The sequence below is a fragment of the Molossus molossus genome, unplaced genomic scaffold, assembly GCF_014108415.1.
Source record: "Molossus molossus isolate mMolMol1 unplaced genomic scaffold, mMolMol1.p scaffold_m16_p_1, whole genome shotgun sequence".
NCBI classification, from domain to species: Eukaryota; Metazoa; Chordata; class Mammalia; order Chiroptera; family Molossidae; genus Molossus; species Molossus molossus.
In genome coordinates, this window is record NW_023425344.1 from 30823617 (window position 1) to 30836382 (window position 12766).

Here is a 12766-nt window from a genome sequence, read left to right on the forward strand (position 1 = left end):
GCAACCGAGGTACATGCCCTTAGCGGGAACCGAACCTTGGTCTCTCCGGACCGCAGGCCGATGCTCTAACCGCTGAGCCAAACCGGCCAGGGCCTTCCTTCCTTTTTTAGAGAGAGAGGAAGGGGGAGAGAAAAAGAGAGAGAAGCATCAATTGGTTGCCTCCAGTATGTGCCCGACTGGGGATCAAACCTTCAGTGTAGATATGTGCCCTGATGGGGAATTAAAGTGGCAACCAACTAACTGAGACACACCGGCCAGGGCTTAGTATCTTTTATAAGCCACAGACATGCAGGAATGAATTCAAAGACATAAGCAAAATCAGTACCTTTCCAAATAGTAAAAAAATGGCTCTGCAACCCAGAGAAGACCTTGCCATAAAGATGACTTCTACTTTTCTGCAAATCTATTGTCTCTTAAGAGGCAGGAGATGCCTCATATTTTGCCAGGGGCACAAATAGTTTGGGATCAGCTTAATTACTGGTCTGTCTTTGATCTATTCCTTTTAGTTTACAGCTGCTTATCAACTTTACCGGGGAGTTTGTATGCTAAAGAGAGTCTTTGCCTGTTGAAACTCAACAAGAAAGGCGAGAAATTAATGGGATAGCAGAGATCATTTGTTCGTCACTATTTGAGTCCTGTCTTTCCAAAGGTATCATTTCATTTTAATTTCTATCACTGATTAAGAAAACACATATATCAATGTGTTTAAAATGATAAAAGCCATTGAAAATACAAAAGCCACTTTAAAAGGACAGGCTCACAGCACTCGGCTGATTCCGAGCTCACCGTACCACACCCAGGGATCACTTTTATATCTACAGAGACATCTTTTTTTTTTTTTTTTTTAGAGAGAAAGAAAGGGAGAGAGATAGAAACATCAATGTGAGAGAGAAATATTAATCGGCTGCCTCTTGCATGCCCCCTACTGGGCATTAAGCCCTCACCCAGGGGAGTGCCCTGACCAGAAATTGAACCAGGACCTCTCAGTCCACAGGACGATGCTCAATCCCCTGAGCCATACCAGCTGAGGCTATTGAGACATCTTTTAATGGGACCATAATCTTCAGGCCTATACCCAAGAATTCTGTGGCTTAAACACAGACAGAACAAGGTTAGTGGCTCATCCTGAAGTTTCTGTTTGGCACAGGCTGGCTTAAGGGTACCCTGTGCATACCTGTTTTTCCAACTTTTCTATATTGCTGGTAAAAACCAACCAACCAAACAAACAGCATATACACATGCACCCATGCATACACACATACAAATGAGACAATGGAAAGGAATGAGTTGCAGTTGTCTTGTAAGTAACATGACAGGGTACCTGGGATGCTCTCTAATTTCCTTCTGAGCTCCTCGTTTTCTTGTTGCAATGAAATGACCTCGTGTTCCAGCTCTTGGCATCTAGGACAGTAGCCTTCTTCTTCCTCCTCCTCTTCCTCCTCTGGCAGTGTAGAAGAAGATGGGTGACCATGGGATTCAGACGTTGCTGGGGAGGTCCAGCCACCTAGTGTATGCACAGGGGAGGTCGACAGAGGATCCACGTCGGCCAGGTGGCCATACTCACTGACCGATGAGGTGTTTGGAGTTGGAAAGCTCCCCGAGAGCAAGTAATTTTGTAGGGAGTCAGTGAAAACTCTCAAAAAGGCAGAAGTCTGTTGTTTCCTTTGCATATATTGCATCTCTATGTCTACATTGTCTGAGGTCTGACTGTGGACCCCTTTTCCAATGTGACACTGATCTTGTCTTTCAGTATAACTTGAGCCTTCTTGCTTAACGTAAGAAATCATGGATTGAGAATGGTTGGAGTCCAGAAGTTTGCCTCCACAATTTAAGAGGCTGAGGACTCGACTGCACTGCTGGGCAAAGGCATCCAAGATCATGCGACTCTCTGAAACACATGAAAAGACACATCAGAGACCAACAGCCCAAAACGAGAGATAAGTCCCTAATTTTGAGTTTAACATCCAAAAATGTCAAAAATACGTATTTCCACTGTCACATAGCAAGGTGACACAGAGACTCCACTTTTAATAGGATGCATAGCTTCCTGTTGTTCTGACTGGTGGGGTGCCTGATGTGTTGCTCCCAGCTCCTGCCTCTGGGAAATGGCTAGACTATGATTTGGGGCACCGCAGAGAGAGTTTCCTCTTTGTGGCATTAACTGGCCTGCGCAGGTCTGAACTCACACCTATGGCTTCATTAATATCTTTACTCTAATGAATCAAGCCAGCCGCTGCAGACTCAATTCCTCATTGATAGGAGGGCTTAGAGCAATCATTACTTCTATTTCTGGAGTGCCCTCGTGCCCTTGCTATTAATCAGCTGATACAATCCCTGCCGAGAGTACGTTGCTCCCAGATACAAACTGGAGAAGAAAGATAAGTCTTTTTGAAGAGCTCACCAGACATCTAAGGTAAAACAAAGAGTGGGCCCATCAGGCAGACGAAGAGAAGCCCCAAAGCAAAACGGTGTGTGTTATCCAATATCTGTGCCTACTATTCTCTTTCAATTTATCTGCCAACATGGATTTCTCGTCAAGGCCAATGTTCAGGCTGATCTATATTGCATCACCTGAAAAGCAGATCGTCTCTCCCATTAAGTTGCCAAATCCCCTCAAATGGCACGCACTGGGAATTCCGGTTAGTTCACATACACAAATTCTAAAGCATATTAACTATCAATCGGTGGAAGCAAAAAGCAGACAGAAAGCAATCAATTCACCACAGAACCAAAGGGCAAAACCAAAACAAAACAAAAATAAACCCCAAGCTGTGGAAATATGATTTAATACCATCAGTCTAAAGATCCTGAAAATCCACTCTAAATATAAATGTCACAAGGTGGATTCCCTTCTTTCCTGACCACCACCCAGAACAGGCTACTAACAAATACAGAGAGAGATATACGTTCTAGGCCTTATGGTGTGGCATGAAGATGCCTTTCATCCCCTCCCCACCCCCATCAGAATAATGGTAACAAATAAAATATTGTAGTTTTTGGTGCCAATAGCTATTGTTTATGAGAGAAATGTAACTAGCTAGTTGCCGTCTCTGAAAATGTTGACTAGCTATATTTTTTCCTGAGAACAAACAAATTCCCACAACTTTTAAAATGAAAAAAAAATGGTGAGATCCTCAAGGGCTTCTATGGGAACAAGGAACCAGAACAGTTGTGAAGAGAAACTACTCTCTCCAGAAATCCAGGTGTATGACCGGCACCACCCTTCAGAAACCTCCATGCAGCACTTCTTCATTTTGTGCTTTTTTCTTATTAGTCTTTCCTGAAGAAACTAAGGTATTGGGGGAGGGAGGCCAAGTCTCCTTTTTCAATGATTTAATAAGAATATATGTGTAAAGCCCAGCCCAGAGCCTGGCATACAGGAAGCACCCCTCAGATCTTCCAAATCCATAAAATGTGATTCCTAGTTCCCTCTGAAAAAAATCAGAAGTTGGCCCTGGCCGGTTTGGCTCAGCGGTTAGAGCGTCGGCCTGCGGTCCAGAGAGACCCGGGATCGGTTCCCGCTAAGGGCACGTACTCCGTTGCAGTTTGTCCCCAGCCCTGGTTGGGTTGTGTGGGTGGCAACCACTTGATGTGTCCCTTTCACGTTGATGTTTCTCTCTCTTTCCCTCCCACTCTATCTGAACAAAAAAATAGAAAAATGTCCTCAGGTGAGGATAAAAAAAAAATCAGAAGTTAGAATACAGAGGCCAGTGTTCTTCAGATCAGGAGAGGAATAGAGATTACATATTCCCTGAGCGCAGTGGGTCTGAGTGCACTGGGGTTCAGGCCCAGCACAGTACCTCAAGAAATACATATATATATATATATATATTTTTTTTTTTCTTTTCAGATAGAGTGGGAGGAAGGTGGGGTGGGGGGAGAGAGAGATCGATGTGAGAGAGATACACAGATTGGGTGCCTTCTGCACAACTCCAGTCAGGGCCGGAGATCGAACCACAACCAAGGTACGTGCCCTTGATCGGCATCAAACCCGTGACTCTTTGGTCTGCAGGCCAGCACATTAACCGCTGAGCCAAACCGGCCATGGCCCTCGAGAAATATTTACTGAATACATGCAGGGACTCTTAAAACAGAGGATCTTAGTTCATAGCAATTTCAGATTTATGTGGCTGGGGTAGGGGTGGCAAGACCACTCTAAGTGGGCTGAGAGGCCACAGTGTTACTTCTTAGCCTGGCGCCTCCTTACTCTTAGGAGTAGTACTGCCCTAGACATAGGCAGGAGGGCCCCTGCCAGACCCTCCCCCCTCCAGCCTGCACTCTCCCCATGGTGAGGTCCCAAGATCTAGGAATTCCCTACTCAGATTGCTCCAAGGGCCTGTGCTGGTCCCTTCCCTGAGCGACCTTCCCAAAGACAGAACATGGTGCCAGAGCTTGGGAGTTCGAACACGTGTGGATATACCTGTGTGTATATGAGGTCCCTCCCACAGAAAGATAAAAATGGGGGTGGTGAGAAGAGGCCATGGGCTGTCTGGAAGCACAAAAGTCAAACCTGGTCATTATGAAGGTCTCTTTGTCAGGGTAGACAGAACATATTTTAACTGTTTGTTAGCTGGAGTTGGGTCCTTTATTTCTTTAGATATGTAATATGCAGGCTTGCATTTGTACCCCTGTCCTGAATTCCACAAATAACAGGCATTTTACACCATTATTTTGAGTGCTAAGGAAGGAACCAGATTCTAAGCATAGTTTCTGGCTAGAATAAATTGATGGGCTGGGAACTTGGATGAAGAAGCTGCCAAGATAAAGTCTGTTTACTACCTTGGAGAACAAGGGACATGGATATAGCAAGTATCTCTTACACACCAACCACTGGAGTTGTCGACACCTTCGCCCCCTGCCAGGTGGAACGAAGAACTGAGTGTATGATTGAAATAAAAAATGTAATGGGGCCCTGGCCAGTTTGGCTCAGCGGATGGAGCATCGGCCTGTGGACCAGAGAGTCCTGGGTTCAGTTCCCGCTAGGGGCACGTACCAAGAAAAAAAAAACTGTAATAGGAAAGACCTCAAATATTTGGGTATACCTGTAATTTCTCTACTATGACCCAAAACAAACAAACAAGATAATAAACAGCTGAACCATATAAGTGGGGAGGCTTAAGATGCTGCCCTGTCATTTCTTTCTTTACTTCCGGGTTTTGTTCTCTTATTAGTAAAATCAAAAGATGATATTGATTGGGAATTTTCAATTCTAGCACACTAGCAGTTTTCACCCATTTTAATCCTATAATCCCATTCTAGACCTGAAGTCGTATTTACTGTTTGCATTTTAATCAGCATAGTCCCAATTGATTTACAGCCTATACACCGTTAACATAACCTTGATGAAAGAAAATATGAAAGGGAAGGTTAAAATAGAACTGTCTAGAAAGAATTGCTCAATATTTGTTCACTATCCTAAATAACACTCAGTAGTTTTAATCATATTGATAAATCACATTAGGGCATAGATTTAAGGGGAAAAAAAATCTGACTTAGGGACAAGTATGATTTGTTTTCTTAATTGAAGGATAAACTCGTAATATGCTGAGAAAGAAATCATTATGTAATACCCTACATTATGAAGATAATGTATTAAAGTGCAGTGAGAATATCAGGGGATAGTTATAATCATAAAACAGCTCTTGCCTGCAGTTTTTCTTAATGTTTCATTCTCAGACTTGACATATGCAAAAACAGCAATTATAAGCCTTAAAATGGAATTTCTTCTCTTTTCAGTCTCTTAAAACATTTGAATAGTATTTTAACATCAATACATTGAAGAGTGTGATGAAAAATATTACTATTACACTTGGTAGAAAACAGTAAATCTTTCCACTTAATACACATTGCAGCCAGCAATACTTCAGCTTTCCAGACAGAATATAATTAGAAATGCAAGTATTGTGCAATGCCCATTATCACTAAGAAATGGAGAAAAGTTCTGTTTTCATATGAACCGCAACTGCATGGCCACTGATCCGTGATTCATAATTGTGCAAAGTGTGAACATATATTTTGAAATTTTTAACTGTTTTTTTCCCCCTAGTCACAGAATGCTTCACTCAGATGACGGCAGAGAAGAACATAGTCAACAGTTTGCAAAGAGGCTTTAAAACTACTTATTTTATCACTAACTTCTCTAACTAAAATTAAACAAAAAATGTCAGTCACGAACCTCTCTAAAATGACCACTTCCTTCTAACTTAGTTTGCTTTATTGTGCAGTCTGATGGGAGATAATATCATGCTGCAAATTGTACCTAGTCTGATTCCAGAATCTAAACCCATGATTATTTTTTTTCATTACAAAAATTCATTTCTAAAAAATTTTCTGAATTTAAGTGGTTTAATCCATCTTAAATCTGATAAATGGTAAGAAGAGGGATAGGAACTCAGCAACCAAACACAGGCTCCCTATTTTAATGTCCTTTTTTGTAAGCAAAGCCTTGTGTGGAATTTGCCCATCGCAGCATATCCCCAAGAGTATTCTGTTTCTATGAAGGAGATCACAGTAGTCGAGATTAGTGGTAACCTTTTGATTTTAGCCCAGTGAAGGGTGAAATATATTAATATTAAAAATGCAGAAGCAGAAAAAAAATTTTGTGACCTACTACCATGTATCCATATAGTATATCTACCCAAAGGATTTCCACCTAGTTTAAAATAGATAGTTCCCTTAAAACATTAATATAACTTGTTTTTAAGAAAGGACTTAATGGCATAGAAAATAGAAGTTAGAAAATGAAAGCCTCTTTGGAAGCATCACCCTTGTCTTAAATCAATGAACTGTGTCTTTTAAAAAAATGCCATCCCATTTTTTTTTTCATAATGGCAAACATCAACACAGAAAAACAGGATGCAATTTTTCTAAATAAATAAATCAATGATGTGTCAAAAATTAACAGATGAGTTAATATACTTGGTGCTATCAAAACCAGATGGTGCTTCCTAATACTCATCCTGCTCAGTCAATCCCTGAATATTTTCTGGACCATCGGTATATAAAATAGGATGCTGCTATTTGTGATGGCAAACAAAAGCAATCATGCCTGCCAAGCACATACTATAACAGGCAGCATTTCAGCTCTGCTAGACAGAAAGTAATTAGAATGCTTTTAATGTCCAAAAGAATGATGCTGATAGGCTGCCACAGATGTGTAGATTTATGAATATTTATATGGTGGTTTATAGCTGACACTTTTATCAGTTGAAGAAGATAAAATATCTGCCTGACTCAAAAGCTTGACAGTCAGGTTAATAAAATCTCATTAAAGAGAATGACCTATGCAATTATATAGGATTTATTGTAATTCATTTTTGATTGTACTCTGCTTAAAGATGCAATTTCCCATTTCCTGATGCCAAATTTAGGCTGCATATCAAGATCTACGTGGGTTTTTAACTCTAAGCCTCCCACAGAGCAAAAAATATGCTTTTAAAACCACGGTATATTACCCCTTTTAAGGAAAATTATACTCTTCATGAGATTTTATAAAAATCTATTTTTAATCACATATTTCTCCTCTAAATGGTTTATGGCCCTTAATGGCAAACAAGATTCACTTCAACCCTTTCATCTTTTCACTGCATTTACTCTGGACAAGTATCCCTCTTCTATCCTTGACTCATTTAATCACACCAATGTTCTGACTATTTTCAGTTAACCAGGTGGTTTGAGATATTGCAATAACACTTCTGTGAGGGGGCAACAAGCAAATGACCACCCCAACCTCCACCCAGTGTGCTTACACGGCCATCCCTCTGAGTACCCATGCTCATTGGTTCAAAGTGGAGCCACTAGTTCCTCAAAGAGCCAATCAACTCTTCAGGAGACCGTCACTCTGATGGCCACTCACATCACTGTGCCTGTTAAGAGATGGCTTTGTCCATCAGTGAATAATAGGACCACAGTTCATGATGTCTAGTACCATGGGCTGTTTTTGTTTTTGTTTTGCCTCAGACCGTTTTCCTCACTACATGGAAGATACCTAGAATTTAATTCCCATCTTTCCAACAAGCACTGACATCCTGCCCTTGGTGTTATCAAGCTTACCTTTCTGTGACCTCTCTTAAAAAAAAGAAAAAAGAAGCCCTGACAATAAAAGAAAATAAGAAATATAAGTTCTTTGAAGGCCATCAACAGCCCCTTTTCACTTCTTTAGATTCCCACCTGGGGACACAGACAAAGTACACCAAATAGGACATTAGAAGAAACACTATAAGAGCATTTAGAACACACTAGAAAGAGGAAAACAACTTATGAATGAAAGCAGCAGGGAAAGTGCCATAGTAGGAAAGGCTATTTGGACAGGAGAGTAAGTGACTAGTGCAGAGAAAAGAAGGAAAAAACAAGATTAAAAGTAGGGGTAAAAGTGGAAATGGGGGGGGGGCAGATTTATAGTGTATAAGAAGAAGTAAAATACTGAAAGTTAGCAAAGACTGAAAGGAGAAAGCAAGATGAGAGTAAGACTAAACAGGACAGAAGACAGGGAAAAACCTGGAACTGAGGTTATGCAAATGAGCTATGCAAAACATAGAAAACAGGAAAAGGACCCCAACTTCTGAAAAACAAAATAAAAATATAGAAAGATAAAGCAGAGCTGGGGAATAAAAATGGGCATGAACAAGTCAAATCTGGAGAGAAGGAACACAAACCTCTTAAGGGAGTAAAACAGAAAAAAATAAGGAGGAAAATAAAAGTGGATGAGTACCCTAATAATGAATATTGAAAAACAACAGAATATTGGGCCAAGAGCAACTGAAAACAACAAAAACACCGCGAACAAAAAGTATACCCACATAAGAACCCCACTCAAAGCAGTCAAAAACCATCTCCAAATCAGTGAGGTATGTAACAGGAAGTCTTTGCTATAACCTGTAATTAGATTTTCCTTCTCAAAACCAATCGTTCATGTGTCAAAATATTGACAAACAACAGAACATTAGCATGGGCACCTATAACTCATTTAGAGACAATGCTCCTATTTTCATTAGAAATAAAGCCCTGCTGGATTCACTGATATGCAGAATTTGGGGTGGGGAGAGGGGCTCCAAAGTGTCATAAAAGGCCTGAGCAGGAACTTTTAGTTCGGTTAGGCCGGAAAAACGTGGCTGCGCGTCCTCGGGGAGCAGAGAGCGCCTGGACGTAGGCCCCAGGCTCTGGAAACACAAGCCCATTTTTCTTGCGGCCGGGCAGGAAGGCTGGCCTTTTCCCAAGGGGCCACTCGCAGGCTCCCGGTAAAGGAGGGGGATCTCGGACTCCGGGGTGGATACGCCCCATGATGATTTCCGCAGTCTCCAGCACAGAGGCTCCGGGCGGGAGCCCCCGCGGTAAGGCAGTGTCCCACCCGCGGGGGGCGGGGGCGCCGCGGGCCCGGAGCGCCTGGGCTCTCCCGGCCGGGGCGAGGGGCTGGGTGTCTCCTTCCCCGACGTCGGCCACCGCAGGGGCGAGTGCCCGTTCCTCCCCGTGGCGGGGCAGCGGAGCCCGGAGTCTTTCACCCGCGGGCTGGGACTTTGAGGCGGGTGGGGAAAGACAGAGAGAACGTGCGCACGAGAGCCAGCCGAGCGGACTGCGACACTGAGAGCATCAAAGAGATGGAGGGAGAGGGCCAGAAGGCAAAAGCGAACGAGAGAGAAGGAGAAACAAATGCAGAGAGGGAGGTAAAGGAAAGAACTGGGAGGGAAAAAGCCGGGCAGCGGAGGCTGCAAGGGGAGGGCATCCCGGAGAGCCGCCAGGGCTGCTCAAGCTTCTCCCAGAGCGGCCGCCGCTGTCACCCTAGGGTGTCAGGTCCCCACTCCCGGCTCGCGGCCTCGGCCACGGCCGCCTTCCGCGTCCCCGCCCGGACGATCCCCGCCGCCGACGGGCCACCGGGGCACTTCCTGGGCGCCACGCCGGGTCCGAGTGGCAGAGCCACCTGTTAAGAGGCGCGCGCCGTCGGAAGGCCGGAATGCGGCGGCGGCGCCGCGGAATTCTCCCGAACTTGCTGCCCGCGTGGGGAGGCCTCCGGGGTGCGCTCGGACGCCCCTACGCTCAGCTGTGTACACGCCCCCGCCCTCCCGCCCCTCTCGCCAGGCCCACTTCGTGGGAGGGTGTCCGCTGCCCCCAGCTTCCCCTGGCCCGGTCCCCACCCCTCCCCCCGGCCTGGGCGGGAAGGAAAGTTGCACCGAAGAGTTGGTACCTGCGCTGAGCTCCAGGCTGGCCCCGTCACTGCCAGCGCTGCTGCTGCCCGCGGCGGCCGCCGGGCCCGAGCCGTACCGGACGACGGCGGCGAAAGACGAAGATGAGGATGCGGCGGGGGCGGCGGGCGGGGGCGCGGGAGTCCTCAGGTGGCCCTGAGAAGCGGCGGAAGGCGATGACGACGAGGGGGCGGCGGCGGCCGCCCGGCCGGGCCCCGGGGGGTAGGTGCTCTGCGCCTGGAACTGCTGCGGCGGCGGCTCGCTGCTGCTGATGGAGACCGCGGCGTGCGTCGCGAAGGGCGGCGGGGGCGGCCGGACGTGCGGCAGCTCCACCAGGGTGGGTCTCTCGTAGCGCTTGGCCAGCGCCGGTCTCTTGCCAGGAAACGTCTTGAGGACGCTGTAGGGGCTGCGCTGCTTGTAGATTTTGGGGACGCTGGGCCCCTCCTCCGCCGGCTGCATTTCTTCCTCCATGCTGCGCCTCGGGGCCGGTCCCCGGTCGCACGCCCCCTCCCCGCCCGGCGCCGGGCTCCGCGGGTGCCTCCGCCGCCGGCCCGCGGGCTCTGCCCGAGTGCGCGCGTGTGGGAGGGTGTGTGTCTGTGCCGTGGCCGCCGCCGCCGTCACTGCCGCCTGTCGCTAAGCCTGGCATCGCTGAGCCCCCGCGCGGGGGGCTGCCGCCCGAGAGCTGATTGACAGGCCGCCTCGCCAATGCCTAGAGGGAGAAAGGAAGTAAAGAGCAAGTGTTTAGGGTAATATCTGCTAATGATAATGGGGGAGGGGGCGGGGCCTGGCACCGCCACCGCCCGCAGGGTGGGCCAGCCGGGTGTGCTCCTTCGACGGGGTGGGGGAAGGGGGAAGGGGACGACTGGGACCGGGAGGGCGACCTGGTAACCAGGCGAGGTTTCCACCAAGGTGAAACTTCGGAGTCCCATATGTGGAGGCGAGGCTTCTGCTGCCGGCGGCGTCCAGCTTCGGAAAGGAGCTCCTGGCCCCCCTACGCTACCCCGAACTCTCGGCGTTGCGTGGCGTGGCTGGTGGTAGTTGGGACTGACGGGGCCGGGTGGCTAGAGTGCGTGCGTGCGGGCGTGCGTGCCTTGGGAAGGTACAACAGCTACTTCTTCCCGGGTCGGGAATTGCTCCCTCAACCTTCTGAAAAGAGCATGTTGAAGGCCTCCACCCAGGTCGACGTGCGTTGTTTGCACGCTGGGGGTTCTGCCCACCCCCACCAGCAAGGGGCCTTCGAGTTCATGCTGATCATAAGAGTGCACAGGACGTTGGATTTTCACATTATTTCGTTAGTACCCTGTAGAGGCCCTGAGAGTGCATAACAGAATCATTTTTCCCATTATACAGATCAGAAAACTGAGGCACTTCGAGGAAATAGCCCGAAGCCGCACAAATGCATCTAGATCATTTGAATTCAGATCCTCATTTCATTTCATAGCAGATAGACTTTCTGTTCAGTTGAGGGTAAAATATGACCTGACACCTCCCTTTGGGATGGTGATTAAATCCTTTCAAAAATGTTATTTGATATGTATGTATATGTGCTTGTAGGGGGAAAGTGGCCCAAGAGCCCTCCTTCTCTGCATTGCCTAGCCAGCTCCTCTCTGCATCTGGGCCACAGTTTCTGGAGGACACACAATGTCAGTAGTTGTCTGAATAAGAGGAGAGCCCTTGAGGTTTGGAGGAGGATCCATTGGGGCTAGCTAGAGATGTCTACCAGCCACTTTTTTTTTTTAGAGCAAATTACCCCTCCTGCCCTAGGCCAACTCCAACACCAGCATATCTACTCCCAGGTTTGATTTCCCCAGCCTCAATCTTCATTATCCAGGTCAAATTCTGGGTGCATCTCCTCCTTGATGTATGACCCTCATCTTTCCACTCTGAAGTTACATTCGTTTTCATAACTTTCCTTTTAGTCTTGAGAAAGTGACCCATTTTCTTTTCCTGGGGTTCAGGTCTTTGGCCTCTCATTTCCCACAGCTTCTTCTTTCCTTTGGAAGCCTTCTCTCTTTCCTGGTTCAGCTTCTGTGCTCCTCCACCTTACATAGCCTCTCTCTCTCCTGCAACCTCAGATCGCGCTGTGGTTCCTACCCAACCTCCATTTATTAGAGATGAAATAAATAATGCCATAAATAAAAGTATTTGGGAGTCCAGGAACTGTCAGGGCTGATTAGGGCATAGAGGACATTTTCTTTCTCATTATGCAAAAGCATTTCATGGGGAAATAAAAGAGGTTTCATTGTAACTCATGCATGTCATATTTCAAGGAATTCAAGATATTAATCATATTTAACATTATTTGCAACATTTCTCCCTGGCTTCTGAAATCCACTAAATGAGGACACGTGGATCACTGGGAAAAAGGGAGACAAGCTTGAGAGGGACAGTTAAAAAATAATGAAATGCTGGTGAAAGACAGGGAGAGAGAATGAGATGCCAGGAAGATGTTTCTTAGGCACATAAGTGAGAAATGGAGGAGCTTCTTCTGAGATGTGAGACAGCTGAAATTGAATGATATACTGGAGGAAATAAATGATAACAAACCTCCCCACACTTTTCTTCCATAAAGCAGTTCTGAATTTTGCATT

At 46.3% G+C, this 12766-nt stretch overlaps 1 protein-coding gene across 1 annotated transcript in view; it reads right to left on the reverse strand.

The window, feature by feature from the left end:
- Window positions 1–10646, reverse strand: part of BEND4 (BEN domain containing 4) — a 32213-nt gene extending 21567 nt beyond the window's left edge. Inside the window, exons 1-2 of the mRNA XM_036247332.1 lie at window positions 10178–10646; window positions 1322–1888 (exon numbers count right to left, since the gene is read on the reverse strand). Coding sequence (XP_036103225.1) covers window positions 1322–1888; window positions 10178–10646 — 1036 coding nt within the window. The remainder of the gene's footprint in view (window positions 1–1321; window positions 1889–10177) is intronic.
- Between the last annotated feature and the right edge of the window lie 2120 nt (window positions 10647–12766).